The following is a 20,101-nucleotide window of genomic DNA, read 5'->3' on the forward strand; positions in this document are numbered from 1 at the left end:
TCAGCAGGTTCTATTTGTAACAACTCAGTGTAGAAATGTTTTTTTAATTATAGCTTGTTTTATAACAATGGATAGGATCTGTAGCCAAATCTGTCCCTGTGAGACATTCAGCGCTGGAACAATAGTATAATTATTTCTTGGATCCCTGATTAGCAAAAACAATACAATAGTTGTACAAAGCTTGAAAGTCTGATTTTCAGGATAAAACAATCTCACCATGCAAAAGCTCCTCTCAGTGCTGATTTCTGTAACTTGCTATTTGATTCAAGCACATAATTGGAAGTAAAATGCATTTTAGAAGCTAGTATACAATGGAAAGCACTGAACAGTTTTGAAAACTAGTGTTTATATTTCCTACATTAAAGTTCTGTTTCCAACACAGCTTGTAACTCATCCGCTGTAGGACATTTCAAACACTCAATATCACATGGCGTAGTCTTTCCTCTACTCCACACTTTCAGCACTCAGGTCAACAAAATAACTTACACTATTTACGGCCCACTTTTTGCCTGTGTATGAGGGTTTCTGGGAAAATAAGGCAGCAGCAAAAAGCTTAGTCTCATAAGCAGTGCCCAAACCTCAGTGGTACTGGCCCACCTTTTCTAGAAATCCATGCTGAGGTACAATTCCTACCAATTCTTTTGCTTAAGTAAGGATTTCAGGATAGTATCTTTAATGCACTATGGCACTTTTCAAAGCAATAGATTTGAATGGAATGAAATTGCTAATTCTGGTATCAGAATACATTTTACACAGCTAGGATTTTCAGAAATAAACTACTTGAGTACATTAGGTTTTCAGCACTGGAAAATTATGAAACTGCTCCAGATATTTCTCCATTTTCTTATATTTTCAGTTAGAATTCATAGAATTCACAGACTCACAGAATGGTTGAGGTTGCAAAGGACCTCTGGAGACCTTCTGGGCCAACCCCCCCATCAAATAGTTTCCTGATGTTCAGAACCTCCTGTGTTTGGGTTGTGCCCATTGTTACCTGCCCTGTCACCGGGCACCACTGAATTCCTCATATCAGGACAATAGAAGCGAGAAAAATAGGACAGAAGAATATGAGGAAGGGAAAATTATAAGCTATGACTAAAATATATTGTTAAAATGTTTTCAGGATCTCAAAAAAAATATTGTAATGAAGAAAAATGCAAAATCCTATGTCAAGCACAGGTTCTACTTTTCTGTGCTTGATCAATAAGATTAGGAATATCCCCACCCTCTACCATCCACCCCTCTCCTCCACCCAAGAGATCTTGTTGGTATTTTTATTGGCATTTTCCAGTACCACAGCTATTACTTATATCCAGTAATTCCACAAATTACAATTGTTAGAAAGTACTAGATATGTATTTGTTTTTGTTGCAGCAGGAAAGAAGCAGGTAGACCAGTTTCATGTGTGGTTGATTTGATATAATTTTGGTTGTTACTATGATTAAAAAAAGTATTGGCTGGCTGACCACCTGGTCTGAAAACACACAAAAAAGGTGTTCCTATTATGCTTGAACTGTCCTTTTATCAGCATCAGAGTTTGCTATCCTTTATCGCCATTTAAGATACAGAATTAATTCTTCTCTGTATCTCTTGTGGGTGTGAAGTCATGCTTCACCTGGATGAACTTTATAGAATCTGCTGCAATAGGTCATTAAAAGAAGAATGACTCCATGCAACTGATACCAATTGTTTTCCTGATTTTTAAACTCAGCCCAGGTTCAAAAGCCTATTGAGTCAAATTGTTCTGAATTATATATTGAAATTTCTTTGACATAGGTTAAAATCATATTGTTTCGATAGAATTTTCCTTTCAGTGTTGAGTTTCACATAACAATGATGTGATATTTTCTGGTTAAAAATGAAGACTGGGTCTGAAGAAATTTTTTCAGGATCTGAAGAAAAACCCTCAAATGATGGTTTGTGATTGAACACATCACAGATTTTAGATTTGAATTTTGGCCAAATGTTGTGGACCTGAACCATAACACTACTTCATGCTGTATATAATCCTGCATATGTTGTAGCATAATTGAAATAGTAATTACTTGTTATCATTAGTCCCAGTGTTGTACCAACTATAAACCTCATTACTTGGAATAACTTGATTCTGTCTTTAGGTAAAAAGAAGTCAAAGCTGCATTTGGTTGCACAAGGGAGAGGATAAATACGAACACAGTCTAAGCTTTTTGTAGGATTTTCTTCTTCAACAAGAGGCTCTGACAATATTGTAGAGAGAAGAAATTCAATGTACAAGTGAGGCGTTCAGCACTGGAGCAGGACCATGGGTCACAGCCCGTGTGCCAGGTGCCAGCTGCTGGGGGCGAGTGTCTGTACCTGCCCCAAACCCACGTGCGTGGGGCGTGCATGTGGATTCATTGGCAAACTCCAAGCTGGACCAGTGGGCAAGTAGGAAGCCCTGTGTCTGGGCAGGGGTGTCAGGCGGGCAGAGGGTCAGTGCTGGTATCTGGGGGGGACCCACGACTGTGGGGTGCCTGTGGGATGAGTGCGTGAGTGCTGCGTGTTTGCAGCGAGCACCCAGCTGGACCAGCCGCCGAGTCAGGGACCCGTGGGGTGGGTAAGGGGGGCTGGGATCCGGACAGGGGTGCCGGGTGGGCAGAGGGGCTCAGGGGATGTGGAATGTGCGTGTGTTTGTGAACCTGGAGAGTGTGGTGTGTGTGCTGCACTAGTGACCTTCTGCCTCTGCCAGCCCGAGAGGAGGAGGGGACGTGGCTGTCTGTGCCTGTGTCTGGTGTGAGTCCTGGGTGTGGGAGCTGCTGGGGCAGCGCCTTGTCTGTGGCCATCTGTGTGACCGGCCGTGTGTCCGGCATGTCCCTGTGTGCGTGTCTGGGCTGCACGCTCAGTCTCAGCACTGCAGCTGCTTTGCCAGCGCGCACAGGGGACAGCAGCCGCCGTCCCTCAGCCGGAGCAGAGACCCCGGGCTGGGCTCCAGCAGCCGGGCAGGAGGGTCCTGGGCTGGGGCGGCTGGAGCAGGCGGCCACATATCACATCACTTAACACCCTCACAAGCCCCCAGAAGGCTGAGTGACAGTCTTCCCTTGCAATTACTATGCCTAATCTTAAGCATTTGCTTTGAGTTTCTCTCTATAGAAGGTTTTTTCCCCTCATTGTTTTGATGGCACAGCTTAGTCTAAAGTTGCTTGACGGACTGCATGCTGCCTGTTCATCTTCTCTGGAACTGGATCATTGTTTACGTGACCTTTTTAGATTTTTTTACAATCCTTTATCATTTGTGGGGTCCTCAGTGAGAGGCTCAGAAAGCCAAGCCGATATATTTTTTTCTTATCGTTTAAAGTGTGGATTAAAAAATGTATAGCAATATCAGCTAAGAAGTTGCCAGTATTAGTGTTAGGCCAGTGCCATTTTACTGGCTAACTGGTCGCTTGTCAGTACAGAGTCAGAGCAGATTTTGGCTAGCATGAGGAGCTTTTTGTTACTTAAGATTAGTATTTTTGCTACATAACTCATGAAACCAGACATTTTTGTAATTATGTGGTTTTCTGTATGTTTGGGTGGTTAATTCATTACAGTGATTTAATTATTTTGCAGAATATTGAATTTAAATTTCCGTCTCCCCACTTACTTTAAGGATGTATTTTCTCAGTCATTCGTATTTTCTCATAGAGTCTTTTGGTTTAAAAAAATAAAAGTAATCTCCTTTTCCTGTGCCGCTTACTGATTTTACTAGTGAAATAAATTCTTACTTTGGAAAAATAGATCTCTAAATTTGGGATACTGAAAATGAATGTAGGAAGATTTTAAGCTGTGTAGTTAGGTATTTCTATTTTGCTTATATTCAAGGGAAAGAGCCTGCTAGCAATTAAAAAAAATATTGTTCAGTCCTGATTTCAGAAGGAAAATGTTGTAAGAAAAAGTAACAAAGTATGAAGTAAAAGTTTGCTTAGTGATAGTATATAAAGTTAGGTCCTCTGTTGATGTAAGCAAATACAACCCAATGACTCAGACGATCTATTTGGTTTTGCTACAGCTGGATTCTAATCCTAAAGCTAGAAAAAGAACTTAAAAGCAAAATGCTAATTATAAAATCACAGCCAAGAGCAAATAGTATTACATTTATTTCTATACTGAATTACACAGTAATCCAAAATTGACTTAATCAACTATCTATGTCCACCCAAGGGAGATGAATAAAAAGAAACCTGGTAGAGGATATTGATCATCATGTAAAATGGTAGCAATTACCATTAACAAATAGTTTTTAATAAGCAAACATAGAGTTAGTACTATTAACTTGAGATTTTTCTCATTTAAAAAAAAAAAAAAAGAGGTGAAAAAAAGAGTCAGGGCCTGACGCTTTTTCCATTAACTTCAGGAAAACTTACTTGGATTTGGGATGGATACAAGACACCTGATTTTAACTACTTAAAAGTAGGTAACTAGTGGAAGATACCTGAAGTAATATCTTCCTGATGTTCCTTTCTCTACTAACTGTAGAAATCTTGAATGATTAGCTTAGACATAACACATAACTTTCAGATAACTAACATTGATAAGAAAGTCACCACTCAACCTAAACGGTTATCAAGCTTAATGCAAACTTTGTAAATCTCTTCTGTATTCTAAACCAATCTAGCTAACCAGATCACTCAGACTCCCTACTGCTGAAACTCATTTATGTGGGAAGATGTGCTTAACTTAATTTAACCACTCTCTTGAGATGCTTTTGAACTAGTTGTTTCCGATGCTTCAAAGATGCAGTATTTTGATCCATGAAGACCTGTAATATTCCTTTCATGAATCCCACAGTCGCGGTTGCTAAACAATTTGCAGCAGTGCTATCGGCTTTGGAGCTCATGGGGAATCACTGTATCATTCTGTGGCCACAATTGACAAAGTCAGGTTATTTCTCCAGATGAGAGAAGTTCAAAATCAATAACAGTTAACTAAACCAACTTTACACTGTAGATTGTTGGTTTTTTGGTTTTTTTCTTTTTTTCTTTTGAGATGACTGTGGTGGGGTTTTTTAAAACTTCAGGAAAATTTGTAATTCTGACTGTCATTCACTGTGTTGTTTTGAACAAAGTATGTGCTGTTTATTTTTATTTCTCTTACCAGAGTGATAATTGCTTATTCCATCACTGCATGCTGTCATTCTTTGCTGACCACTGTGATTTCACAGATATATTATCAATCCTAAATATTCATATTAGTTAGAAAACTGATATCAGTTAGATATCCTTATGGATACATATTTATTTATCCTTCTATTCCTGGAAGAAGACAACCACTTTTGTTGTTTTATTTAACTTGGTGGACTTCTTTTTCTAGTATGAACAGTGATAATATAGGTTTTTACCTCAGAAATATATACGTATTACACTTTCTGATGTCATTTGCTTTTCATAACGTAGTTTGCAATGGTTTCTGCTTCTTAGAGAGAGTTTTTATAGATCATGCTTTTAAAATTATGAGAAATATACCTAACTGTCTACCAATCACTTTCTTATGAGAGGCTTACTTCAGAGATGAGCATGTGCAGACCTTTGAAATTTGGCTCTCCTGCCTGCCATCTTCCCTGGGTTGCTCTAAAAGCACGCGAAAAGAAAAAAACAAACCCAACAATAAGCAAACACAATCATAACAATTGCCTCATAAACATTGCCAGGAATATCTTTGTATGTTAAAAGTTTAAAAAAAAAAAAAAAAAGAAAAAAGAAAAAAAGAGTCAAGAGAACAGAAAAGAAGAGCACTAATCAGCGTGTCCTGTGCTCTTCTTTGTAGTCCCAGCGTCGTGTTACATTTCACCTCCCCGATGGCTCCCAGGAAAGCTGCAGTGACAGTGGTCTGGGAGACCACGAGCCGGTGGGTGGTGGAACCCTGATCTCACACCCTCTCCCTCTGGTTCAGCCGCAGGACGAATTCTACGATCAGGCTTCACCAGACAAGAGGACTGAAGCTGATGGCAACTCCGACCCCAACTCGGGTGAGTCAACCTCAGTGCTCTGCTTATCTCAGTTGCTTTGGTAACTTGGTTACTTTCTTTTTTATCCTTTTGAGCTTTGCAGTGGTAGAGATCTTTTTAAGCACATGCACAAATATTTGGTCATGTAGCTCAAAATGCTTGGCAGGAAATGATGTAGTTTGCCTGAAGTGCCTCATGTTGTAATTTGACTGTAGAAACAAAAATATATCCAGTGAGAAAAAACAGCTCCGTACAAATTGCACAGTAAGTGAGAACAGCTGGCAAGAAGGAAGTCCTACAAGGTAGCAAGCTTTTCTTGATGTTTGTGGTGATGTTGCTATTTAGCATTGGGCTTTGTTTTAGGAAAGTCATTCTAAATACAAATTTAAAGAGCAAGGACATGGAGGTTGCACTATGTGTTAGACTAACATAGAAAACAGTAGATGAGTGAAGCACTGAAAAATTTAAAGAATCCAGATTTCTAGAACACACCTACAGTTCCCCCTTCTAACAGCAAGAAACACAGGGTTTCTTTGTTAGGTTGGAATAGCATGATGTTCTGCTTTTTGAAACTGTTGGATACGTGTTTTCATACAGATACTAAGTATGTGCAGTTTGCCTGGTTCGGGAATATCTACCTTTCTTCTTTCCTTCTCTATAATACATTTGCATTATTGCAGTGGTTTTGTGACAGTCAGTACTAAAAAAATGAAGCAAGTTCTTAACCAGTACTGTGACTAGTATTTTGGCATTGGAATGTGGAGACTTGGAGATGCCGAAAACTGGGAGGGGGCAGTAACGCTGCCCTCAAGCCTCTTGTTTTCTGTCTAGAATGTGGAGACAAAGGTTAAAAGTCTTATCTGTGCTCTTGGAAGGTAATTGGACTTGAGTTCTCTTGCATCCCAGGAGTATAGAAATAAGAATTAGTTTCTCCCTTTGGCATTTCTCCCTTTTGTATAGATGATTAAATTGTCACTGAGCCTGTACAAACCAGGAGAGAAGGTGGCCTTCGGATCTGATGAACAATATTAAGGTCCGTGTTCTCATTTGGGCAGAGCTGGACCTGAATTATGACATTTAAATCATGGCAGATGAGAATGCAAACTGTGGAATATTGACCTTAGAAACATTTTTTCTCATAGTTTTTATGGGAAGACCGAGAGGGTGTGTTAGGTGAAACTCTACAAAGAAACAATTTGAAATACTTTACTGTCTCAGAGTTGTATTCTGGTTCCCTATTCCCTTTTCTCCTTCTCCTTTCCCTTTTTTGTGGATATGACACCTGAATTTTATTTTCTTTACTAAAACAGAAATGTTGATCTTAAACTCTAAATGTGTAGAAATACAAAGAACTATAAAAGAATAGCAGCTATGAATGGATTGACTCTGGAGCAAGAATGTATGTCTGCTTAAGCAAGTGAGGAGCTTAAGTGGAATTATCCTGTTAATTCTCTGACCACGTGTGAGACGTGTGAAAGATTTAACAAGATCAGAGAGGAGTTTTAAGGCAGCAATGCGTGTTGGTACTGTCACATTGGCTTCACTGACTCTGAATTGCACATCTCTTCAAAATGTGGCATAAAAATCCTTCAGAGGAGTTAGTAAAAATGGTAACCCAAGTTATTAAAAATGTGGTTTTAGAAATTTTGTGCCAAGCTCATTGTGCAAACGTAGTATATTAATCATGATGATCTATTCATCCCTAATACAGAGACTAATAAAGATCAGTCAGAGTGAATAAGTGTTCTTAAAAGCTGTATGATAAGTTTTAATATGTCTGTGGTCACACCTGGTTTAGCCTTGGGGATGCTGAATTCATGGAAAATTTATGAAAATCTAATCATCAAGCTGTACTAATGATTAGCAAAGTATTGAAGTATAGGTTTTTTGCCTTTTTTCAGACTGAATTAGGACAGACATTGAAATAGTGCATTCCATATCTCATCAAATCTCACAAACTAAGAAGGGAATGATATGGTCGTTACTGTGACAGAAATCATCCTAAGAAAACCCAAGGCAGGAAGGGAGCGATTCTGTCCATTAGATGGATTTGACTTTTATATCTAGGCATTGTGTCAAAAGTTATTTTGCTACTGGAGGCACACGTTTTTGGATGAGATGTGAAACGGAGTTTAAAGCAGTTGATGGTTACTGAAGATCCTGTGCAAATTTTCAGAAGAGAAAAATGTCATCTGGTGACTGGGCAAAATTACTTTGTGGGTATTTACATATGTTCACGGTTAAAATAAGTGATGTAGTATCATTTCAACATTGTATTCTTTGACACTTGTAAGCTGAATTTCTAGTTATATTGCAGTGAAATGTTAAATAGTTGTATTTAACAGTAGACGTAGTTTCATTCCAGTGGCTGTTTAAGGGATTGCTGTTTATGAAAATACTTGGGGCATGCTGAGGTAAAAGATACAGCTATAAAGTAAGGAAAAAGTTTGGGTGGAGAGTAGTAGTATTAGCATGTACATGTACATATAGTGCTGCCAGTTTTGAAGTGTTGCAGAACAATATTTTACTTTGATTTTACATGTTTCAACTGAAGAGAAAGAGAAGTGCTTATGGGAATATTTTCTAATGATCTCCAAGGATAAAATCTGCAAAAAAATACAGATTTGTTCCACTGTATTTTTATGGAAGTTCATTCTAAGTAAAGGTTTGCTTCAGCTCATAAGAATATGATGTTAATCTTGATAGTAAAGTCCTTGCCTCATGGTGAGAGCAATTTTGGTTAATGGCTTTAATGCTCAGTGAATTGTGTGGTTGATTATTGTACACTGTGAAGTTATGTGAATAAAAATGCAGCCATTGTTTCTCAATATTACTATGTTGTTATTTTAATTATATTTCAAGAGTGACCAAGGCCTAGGTCTTCAAAACCTGAAATAGGAAAAAAAGAAAAAAAGCTAAAAGTGTTGATAACTTATTACACAAAGTTATGAGAAACGTTATTGCCATATTTTCTTGCAATCGTTAGCTTCTACAGACACACAGGAGCTACAATTACATTATTTAATGAAAGAGACGTACACAGAGTACATTCATCTAGCTAATCTTAAAACAGCAATCTCTTTCACTGGGGGAAGCTGAAATGAAGAGAGATGCCAAACACTAACATTGTCAGCTGCACACTGTCACTGTGGTTATGAGAGAAAGGCAACGGGATAGAAATATGAAGTAAAAAATAAAATTTAAAAGACTATTTAATAGTGATGCGTAGAGTCCAGGTTTGGTTTGCATCACTCAAACCTGTTGTCTTTGTACAGAGTCTTTTTTTTAACCCCTGAGGGTTTCATTTAGTGCGCTAAGATATCTTCCATTTCACCATGTTTAATTGATCAATGTTAGTTGATTTTCAGAGGACTGTGATCTTAACCTGTTGCAACTTCCTTATATTTCACCATTGTCTCATTTGCACCCTGACACCTTTTAGAAGAATTCTTCTATCGGTGAGCAACAATTCACCATGTTTAAAAACAACATAATGCTACAGAGTGACACCAGCACTGTGGTTTTGTTATGCATTATTAAATGATAATAACAACAAGTAATTCAAATTTACTACAGGAAGTCTCATTATTCAAGAGTCGTGGTTATGATGATTTAATTTTGCATACAATATTGATTTGTAAGGCAAGCCTTGTGTGTGTTACAATATTTTATTGCATTTAAATGCAGTGATTAACAACCTCAACCTTGCATTGCTGACCATGACTTTGCCAGAAGCATGGGCCAAGAGAAAGGGAAAGCAGCATGATATAACCTGGCTATGTCGTTTGTCATCATGATGACAAATAAAAGAGAAAGACTGTAAAAAACCTAACACCACCAAACAACAAAACAAAGCAAGGCACATGCAAAAAAAAAGGATTTTATGATTTCTTGGAAACAAATGTTTTTGAACAATCTGAACTGTGCTTTGGTGTGTGGAATGCTGGCTTCACGTGTTTTCCAAATGAACACTATCTTTTGCATTTGGAGGGTGTGTATAATACACTTCCTGTAAAAACGACAGGAAGAAATTCCAGAGATCAAACAGCTGATTAAAGTTCTTTACCTTTTAGCATATCATATAAAAATTTAGAAAACATAGTTTCTTTAGGATCTAAAAAAAAAAGGTCCCTGTAAAACTGTATTTACTGGTACGACTTTATAGCCTCTCATTACCAAATATCCCGCTTTTTAATGTTTTTAAATGTGTGTATCAGGAAGTGCACTTTTAACTCAAACATCTTCTCTATCATCAGTTACATTAAAAGTGTTGAGCTGTCTGATGTATTTTAATGTGAATTAGTTCTTCAGTAATCAGTCAAAAGAAAACTATTTTTTGGTTTGCCAGCAATCAATCAGGCGCAGAATGTTATTTTTCATTACTATAAGTGTGATTTTCATCGGCATAAAAAAACCCCAAACCTTATTAGTGAAGAATTCTTCTTTTGCTGTGGCTTAGAAAAGGTTGTCAGGGACTTAAATTTAGAATGGAATTGTTAACGTATCTAAGGGTTTCATGCGACAGAGCTGTGCAATAGAACTGTATGAAGGAAAAATGTGCCTCCTAGTGTAAAGAAGGGGAAAAATGCACTTTCATGAAAATGCTTGATAAATCACATTTTGATAGCTGCAAGCTGTGGATGTGATTCATTTTTCTTCAAAGAGATAAAGAGGAATAGCATATATTTAGTGGAGTGTTAGAACTGCTCTGGGGAGAAAGCCTACTATACACTGTGGATGAATCTATGCAATAATTTCAATGGCTTAAAACCAGACAGAAATATAATATTTATGTCTTCTGACATATGTTTATGAAGCTAAGTAAATGCTTGCCTAATTTCTACACCTCATTAATAAGTAGTATCAATGTATGTTACATACCACAAAGTAATAACTTTATAAAAACAGGGGCTGTAGAAAAGATTGTAACAAAAGCACTGTTTTGAAGGTCATCCTTTTTACTAGGATTGAATATTCTATTATGTCTTAAGTTATTAATTACAAACTCCAAAGCAATTCCATATTCTTGAAAGTAATGTTACAATGCTATCTACCAATAATAATGTTGGTGGATAGCTTTTTTTCTTTCTAGTACATTAAAAATTGTATGGATAAATGTGGTTGATAAATACCTGAGTTCCCACATTTTAATAAACCTAATACTATGGTGGTTTAGTCAAGTGATGTCAGGGGTATTAAATCATACTATAATTCCAGTAATAAGTAGGAATATCTCTGTGGCAGTGGCTTAATTATGATTAAAGTTCAGAATAATGGCAAGACTGTCTTGTATTACACTTGGTCATATGATAGGGTCCCATGTGGAGAAGCTAAGCCTTTCATGCAAAGAGCTTTGGTTTTACAGTGTCACTATCATTACACCCAGTGGGTGATGATGGTTTAACCTTGCGGGCATACCCTCTGCTTAATCCTGCCTTTCATTGTGCTGCCTCGAAAATTTCTTGTCATACTTGGCAATGCTGGAGTCCATAGCTGAACATCCTAAGGTGCAGGAAGAAATGTTACTCTGTTAATGCTTTAGCTCTAGATAAATCACTGTCCATAGTTATTCTTGTGTTTTCATAATATGAGACTCTATGTGAACTAAAATAGGAACATTTGCCTTTGAGTCATTTCCTCCATTTCATTAAACACAAGTTCATACCTCACACAGAATCTAACACTGTCACATTTAGCTACAGGCAAGTAGGAGTAAGAAAAACTGGAGTCAAGTTGGTGAATTAGCCTAGTGAAGAGCTATAAAATAGTCTGAAGTCTGAATTCAATCTTAGCCCATGCACTTATTTCTTTAAAAGGATAAATAAAATCTGAGAGGCATAAGAGAGATTTCTATCTCTTTACATCTCTTTGCTGCCTCATTACAGTGAGGATTTTAAAATTGTCTTGGTTTAGAAAAGCCACTGCGCTACATCTCTTCCTGTTCTGTTCCCTTTTCCCCCATACACCAAAGCTAATTGGAGTGTAAATCAGGATGGCACAGCCATTGAATGGGCAGCGACAGGGGATCTTGTCCCATCGCTTCTCTAAGATGAACACCTAACGTTTCTGAACTTTCTAGCTGCTGCTGCCATCCAAGACGAGAAATTGCAGGTCCTCAGCAGTGAGCTGAAAAGGCTAGATGGGGCATGGGGAGTATTCAGACTTGTAAGAAAAATTTAGCAGGGTTAGAGGATTAAAGGAAGGGGAAGGTTGCACATTATGTGAAAGCTGGTGCTTGTGACTGCCATTGCTGCTGATACCTGGGAAAGTTTAAAACCACAGATCCTTTTGCCAGTGGTGCAGGCTAAAACAAAAGACTGATTTAAAGATTGCTAAGAGTTATTTTCTCCTGTTGGTAAGAGTTATCTGCTCACAAGACTTTTCTTATCACAGCAAGCCCAATTCTACTGCAGAGATTCATAGATTTTTTAAGTTTTAAAGCCTTATCATTATCTAGTCAAACCTCTGTCATAGCACAGTGCATAGAATTTCACACAAGATTTCTTAAATCAAATCTGTATTTTAAAATAGTCCAGTGATTTATTTTGCTTGGTGTTTGTACTGGGCAAGGTTGGGGGGGAAGGGCTGCAGGGGAAGCTACTATAAGAAGAGACCAGCGGCTGCCCACATGTTAGACAGAGCCAGTTCCCGCTGGCTCCAAAACAGACCCACTGCAGGCCAAAGCTGTGCAGCAGCTGGAAGAGAGGAGTAAGAAAAATGTGAGAGGAAGAACTCTGCAGACACCAAGGTCAGTGCAGAAGGAGGGGGAGGAGGTGCTCCAGGCGCCGGAGCAGAGATCCCCCTGCAGCCCCTGGAGAAGACCATGGTGTCCCCTGCAGCCCACGGAGGAGCCCATGCCGCAGCAGGTGGGTATGCCCTGAAGAAAGCTGCAGTCTGTGAAGAGCTCACGTGGGAAAAGGCTCCTGGCAGGAGCTGCAGCCCCTGGGGGACCCACGCTGGTGCAGTCTGGTCCTCAACACCTGGAGCCTGTGGAAGGGACCCATGCTGGAGCACTTAGTGAAAGACTATATTCCTTGGAAGGGACCCCATGTTGGAACAGGGGAACAGTGCGGTGGGGAAAGACTGGCAGAGACAAAGTGTTGTCAAGTGACTGCAACTCCCATTCCCTGTCCCCCTGCACCGCTCGGCTGGGAAGGGGGAGGAGCAGTCAGAAGAGTAGGGAATGAAGGACTGAAGTTGAGACTGGGAAGAAGGAAGGGGGGGGAAGATGTTTTTCATTTTGTTTTTCTTGTTTATCACAATCTTATTTTTAATTGTCTATAATTAATTTAATATTCCCCATGTTGAGTCAGTTCTGCCCATGATGGTAATTGTGATCTCCCTGTCTTTATCTCAACCCACGAGCTTTTTTATCTTATTTTCTTCCTCTGTGTTGCTGAGGAGGGAGAGTGATAGAGCAGCTTGTTGGGCACCTGGCAGCGAGCCAAGGTTAACCCACCAGAGTGTTAAAATGGGTATTATGTTCTCAGTCTGAAAGCATTTATCTTCACCTTCTAGCTCTTGTCTGTGAGACTGCAGAGCCCCTTGTCAATCAGAAGTCTTTGACTTCCCCAAGTGTATAGATATTTGAGGTCCAAGGGACTATTCTGACTAGTACTGTCTCCTGCATAGTACAGATCAGAAATCTTAGCCAATGACTTACAAAAATGTGCATATATTCTGCTTGTATCTACGCCATATGCTGCAGAATGTTTTCTTAATTTAATGGTCTTCAGTGACAGCAAACCAGTATTCCGATGCTTACTGACTTTGATTCAATCAACTTTTCACCTTTTACTTGATAAACTGGAAGTTTGGTGTCCATAGTTTAGACATGGTGCTGAAGTCATCTTGGGTCTGTAGTAAATTGGTTAGTTCTTTGTAGTATTTTGAATGTTGCAATATTTTGTTCTGGAGCACTTTTTTTTTCTTTCTTTTTTGAATATTGGTCCCGTATCTGGCCAGAACACAAAAGCACAGTGAATCATTCAGTCCTTTCTAACAGTTTTACAGATAAACGGTATAGTCAACAGTTTCAAGTTAAATATTCACAATAAGAAAAATAAAACATAACTCTTCTAAAATAGAGACTTTTTTAAAATTAGTTTTTCTCTTTATCATTGTTTTAACCGGAGTGGGTACTTTTCCATTCTGCATAAGCATGCTATTTAACAGTACTTTTTAGCAGTAGAACAGCAACAGATTTTTCTATTCTTTAGAGTCTTTCCATGGGAAGTAAAAGTAAAAAGCACAACTGAATAGATATACCTTGGTTAAACATGTTGGAAGGGCTTTATTAGCATTCTAGGTGCTCTATCAGATAACTATATTCGAGACAATGTACCTTTTAAAAGTGTGGTAGTGTGATTATGGCAGCAATATTTGTTTGAGATTTTTGAGGTTGCTTTTTCTGAAATTCAATGAAAGTTATTATTGCCAGCTATGACTCTTTGTTACATTGATATTTAGATTCATTTTCTGATGTTTCACGTTCTGTTTCTAATGGAGACTTAACAGTGCAACTCCTATTCACAATGGCAAGCACTTACTTGTTTAAAAGAAAGATTATAGTTGTGGGAATAAAAGTGTTGAGTTTAGCCTGGAATTGTTAATTTCAGGATTCAAGTGGTTGCAAATTGTAAGTGGAAATAGAATTGCTGACGGCTTCAATGAGAGGAACAAGTCCATGCAGGAGGAATAACCCCATTGCACTAGCACAGACTTGGGCCTGACCAACTAGCTCTGCAGTAAAAAACTGGGGGTCCTGGTGAACAACAAACCAACCATGAGCCAGAAATGCACCCTTGAAGAAAAGAAAACAACCTCCTGGACTGCATTAGGAAGAGTGTTGCCAGCAGGTTGATGGAGAGGATCTTTCCCCTCTGCTGAGCACTGGTGAGGCACATCTGTAATGCCGAGTCCAGTGCTGGGCTCCCCAGTACAGAAGGAAATGGAAATATGGAGCAAGTCCAGCAAAGGGCCACAAAGGCAATTAAGATATTAGAGCATCTGCCATATGAGGACATGCTGAGATAATTGGGACTGTTCATCCTGGAGAAGACAAGGCTTAGGGAGGATCCTAATGTGTGCAAATACCTTATGGGTTGGGGGGAAGGAGAGTAGAGATAGAGCCAGACTCTTCACAGAGGTATACCAAATAAAAGAAGAGGCAATGGGCACAAACTGAAAGACAAAATAATTATCTTTAAACATAAGGAAAAAAAAAAACCCCACATTTTCTTACTGTCAGGGCAATAGAACTCTGCACCAGGTTTTCCAGAGAGATTGTGGAGTCTCCATGTTTGAATATTTCGAAAACTGAATTGGACATGGCTCTAGTTGACCCTGATTTGAGCAGGGAGGTTGGACTAAACAGTCTCCAGAGGTCCCTTCCAGCCTCAACCATTCTGTGATTCTGCAGTCCTATGAGTTAATTAAATTCCTCTTGTATAGACTGTGCAATACAGATGTGAAGAAAGAAGGAAAGAAAAATCTGTATTCTGTAAGATAAATGAATTATAAACTTGTAAATTTATGGTAGGATATCTTGTGCAGTACTATAGAAACCAAAATAAACATAAAAATGTACAATCCAAGCTAATGGTTTCTAATCCATTTGCCTAAACATAACAATGTAGTGCCATTTGTGATGCCACAGGGTATGCAACAGACCCACATTCAGACTATATGCCACAGGAGTTATTTTCTATGGGAAACCAGGCAGGGTAAAGAAAAGATATCTCAAATTACACCAAAAGCAACTATAAGGCAACTGTATCGAGACTCAGTGCCTACACTAGTTTGCCTAAACACTCTTTGCATAGAAAGATACAGAGCATGATAGGCTTCATAAGAATAAGACCAATGATCTGTCTAGTCCCATACTTTGCGTGGACAGAAGCTATATATGGAAAGTACTTTAGCTCCTAAGGTAGATATCTGAAATTGGTGAAGTAAATTTCATAGAGAAGTGTCTATATCCCACCACAGGTTATGGATGAAGGCTGTAGTAAGTAGCCAAGAGGTATGTGTTTGTTCCAGACATTAATGATGGAACTTAGCTCTGTAGTATAGACTCTTGAATTGGATGCTTACACTTAGAGATCTAAAGCTTTATCATAAGTGTAAGCTCCCTTCTTAAATTGTTGAGCACTAGAGCTTTCATTTCATCTTAAAGCAGGTACATAAAACAGGTTTGCTAAATTTCACTCTAGAGTCCACTTACCATATTTCAATTGAGTGTAATAGGAGCTCAAACCCAAAACTCAGATATAGACATTTGGGATGGAATTTAGCTCCAGAATATAGATGTATAGGGCTCAAATACTTTGTTACACATAGGTATCTGGTGCTACTTGAAATACCCTGAGGTTACCTACCTCTTGTTAATTGCACTCCCTTCTTTTGCATTTGACATCCACATGCAAATATCTTAGGTACCCCAGAATATTTCTAAACTGTCATTGCATGCTAATGGTTAGGCAGGAGAAGTGAGGTTTAGGTTGAAATTATTTTTTAAAAAAGCACATTTGGGTGACTACTGATATGATTGCAGGTGTTATACACATCACCTCTTTATGTATCTATAACTCATTCAGACGTGAGTTAGGTAGTCTGAGCTCCAACTGTAGTCAGCGGAGACCTAGTCAATATCATAACTGAGTCTAGAGACCCATTCGGTTACCCAATGTATGTCTACTTTAATGTGAGAGGCATAGTTTTCCAGACTATATTGACTAGATTGCCATTGTGTATAGGGGAAGATTAGACACCTAAATTTAGTTGATTTCAACAAATCCAACCTTTTGTGTGAGATGAATCCCAGCTGTTCTTGTTGCTAGGGGAATACTCTTATCTTTTGGGAGATCTGACAGTCTTTCTTACGTGCCTACACATAACATTTTTCAAAGGAAAAGGAGATTTTTTAATTTTCTGCCTCATTTTTACAGTACTAATTGAATACAAATACCAATTTGCATACTTTCCTCTTCCTCTTCCTCTTTTTTTTGCTATAACTGACGTTAAAACATCCTTTCTTTTAAAGCACAGTTCTAAAGAAAGATTTCTAATAATGTTTTTGTTCACTAATCAGCTTTCCTTCCTCCAAACAACCACCAAATATTGGCTTGTAAGTAGTGTAAGTTTCATGCCATTTGGAAAAATAGCATGTCTTGAAGTGAAGATTTTGCATTTTGACTGTCTCTTCAAGAATGTCCATATGGGACATTTATGGAATCCAGTCACAGGATATTGAGTTCTTTAAAGCAAATAGCTTGATAAGCTTTTGCTTTCCAAGAAGGAAATCTAGTTCTTTGGCAGAAAAAGTGTGTTATCTTAAGAAATACCCTTATATATCAGTGTCTTCCGATTTGACCTATTCTAGTCCAGAGACTAGGTGTTCATTTTGTTTATTATGCTCATTTTATGGCTTTGTCTTTTCATTTTTCTCAGATTTTATGTTTGCCTCCTTGTTGTAAATCTAAGGAGAAATCCATGCATATGAAGGGAGGTTCCCTGAATAAGATCTGAAAGTTATCTGTTATATAGGTAATGAATATTCTCTTTTCTTTCAAATATTTGCCTTCCAAGGAATGCTTTATGTTTCTGTGCATAAGAGGAGAAGGGGGGAGGAAAGATGAATTAAATAGATTAAAAACAAATAAGGAATGATATTTACAGTCTAAAACATATAAAAGTAAACCTAGAAATAGGAATAACAGTTGAATCTTTTCTTAGTCTAAAGCTTTACCACTTTCATACTGATCCAAGTGAATACATGTTAAAAGAAGATAACTAGGAAGAATGAAAATAATAATAGAATACTTTCTTTGTTCACTGTGCAGACGGTCACATTTGTTTCTTCTTTGGTTGCAAGTTGAAGACATGCCTTCCTGAGAGAAGTCATCCAGATGTGGTAACATCATAAGCAACCAAACTTAGGACATATTTACCTTTGACAAGGAAAGGGAAATACGTACAAAATCTTTACCAAGGCCTGAAACCTTGTTTTTAACCATCTGCAATCAATTAAATAGATAAATAAATACACAAATAAGACTTTAACTCTTCAGGAAGGTTAGAAAATTTTGCAGCTTTAGCAAAAAAGATTTTCAATATATAACCCTTGCTGCATTACCATAAATTTTAAACAAAATACTATTCTTTGTTTAGTAACATCTGATTATCTTTGGGAGAAAGTAAAAAAAAATATTTTCTTGCATATGCCTATATATTATTTGTATACCTTAATTAGTGTGGTTATAGCTACATTAGCAAGTAACATACAGCACAACAGGAACAGGTCTGAGCATGAAGCAGCTGGTGCTAAGGATACCACATTTACCGCATAAACTTCTGTGAGGTTTACTCTGGATTTGTGTGAATACCCATTAGTTACTGGAGAATAATTCCGGTTTCATTTCATCCAAAAGTAATCCCATCCATGTGCTCCAAAAGGGCTTCACAACACAAACCCAAGTGTTTCAAGTGGGGATAACTAGGAGATTTGTGTCAGAAGTACACTCCTAAAAGTTAATGTAGGCATACTGTTTAACAACATATAATTCTTTGTCCATGGGCCAAATCACCTATCATTTTAAAGAAATTTATATTTCTGAACTATCATCCAAATACTGCATGCTTAAATATTCCCAGCATATTTATGGCAGTTTTAAAGTTCTTCACCCTGAAAAACCCACAAAAATGTCATTTTCAAGATAAAACTTGAAATTAAATTCTATGTGCCTACCATTTAGGAGAAGGATTCTTTTTGCTTTCTTGGTGATACGCCCAATTACTCTTTTAGATTAGATCTGTGTTGTCTTCAAGATCTAAAGAAAGTGTTTAAGTTCATTGAGAAAGATTGAATAACTTCTTTCTTTTACTTTATCCTTACTGAACAGCATTGAAGTATTTCATTGCATAGCTGCATTTATGGAAAAATGTCATGGAGATAGCTATTGAAGACGTACTTTTATATTAAATAAAAGAATCAATTATAAATGATTCATCCATCTAAAATAACTGGAAAAAAATTGAAAACCTTCTCAACTTTATGATCATTGTATAGTTTTTAATCCAAAAAACCTCCTGTTGTGCATGTTTATGAAGGACTTTACATGTCCTTAATTTTTTCTTATGTAATATATATATGACTGACAGTACAGTGTGATGAAATAACTGACCAGTTTTGATGTTTAGCTTTTACTGAATATTAACAAATCTTTTTTCTGTTAAAGACCAGTGGTCAATTACTGAATTTAAGGGAAAGCAATTTATTAGTCAAAACACATAAGTTATTGCAATTTAAGACGTACTTAAAATACTCAAGCACATATTTCAATATTGCCAAAGACTTACACTGTAATGCAACAAAGGCATACAAAATAGATTTTATTCTCAGTAGAGAAGCCAGTACAATTTAGGTGGGTTTTTGGTTTTTTTAAGCATATTAGTTTTGAAAAAATGTAATAAGAGAGGCTGGTTTTAATTGGTAGTGTTATTGTAAGGCCCTTGAAACCCAGCCACTTACTAGTTGTTGTGAGTGTGAATGTGACCTGGCAAGCACAGCATAGTCATTAACTAATGGATTGTAGCTACAGTCTTTCAATAAAAATGTGTAGGTGGTTAGTAGTGCTGTAGTGTTACCAGCAATTTTAAAGTCATTTGTAGGTTAGCTTGTGAAATTAAAAGTGTAATCAAAAATTTCCTTGCACTGCTGCCTTTTTCAGCTGATTTAACTGCAGATTCCTTGGATCATTCAGAAGATGAACCAAATGACTCAAAAATAATCATCCACACTACAGTGGATTAGTTGTTTGGATGATAGTTTCACAGTTCTTTTCATGAGAAATGAAAGGAATAGCGTGAGATAATTGCTTTGTGCCATTACTCCAGGTCTATTTCTTTTTTATACTATATGTACGTGTCCTTTATTATTGCTTCATTATGAATGGAAATCATATATTTTCAGTTGTAAGTAGACAGTAATATAAAGCTCTATTTGCATGAGCAACTACACTGTTTGGATACATATTAATGATACTTTTTGCAGAACAGTAAAAATATTTCACATATGTTATAGATGAATATAGGTCACTGTGACAGATAAATGTATGCACATCTATGCATACTGACATGCATAGATATAACACACTCAGC

The 20,101-nt window shown here is 37.5% G+C and overlaps 1 protein-coding gene across 1 annotated transcript in view; it reads left to right on the forward strand.

Annotated features, from left to right (window-relative positions):
- The window catches only part of PCDH9 (protocadherin 9), a 698,197-nt gene that overhangs the window by 438,423 nt on the left and 239,673 nt on the right, over positions 1 to 20,101 (forward strand). The window contains exon 3 of the mRNA XM_075741725.1: positions 5,761 to 5,962. Within this exon, the coding sequence (XP_075597840.1) occupies positions 5,761 to 5,962 (202 nt within the window). The remainder of the gene's footprint in view (positions 1 to 5,760; positions 5,963 to 20,101) is intronic.

Source organism: Balearica regulorum, chromosome 1 (assembly GCF_011004875.1).
Source record: "Balearica regulorum gibbericeps isolate bBalReg1 chromosome 1, bBalReg1.pri, whole genome shotgun sequence".
Classification (NCBI taxonomy): Eukaryota; Metazoa; Chordata; class Aves; order Gruiformes; family Gruidae; genus Balearica; species Balearica regulorum.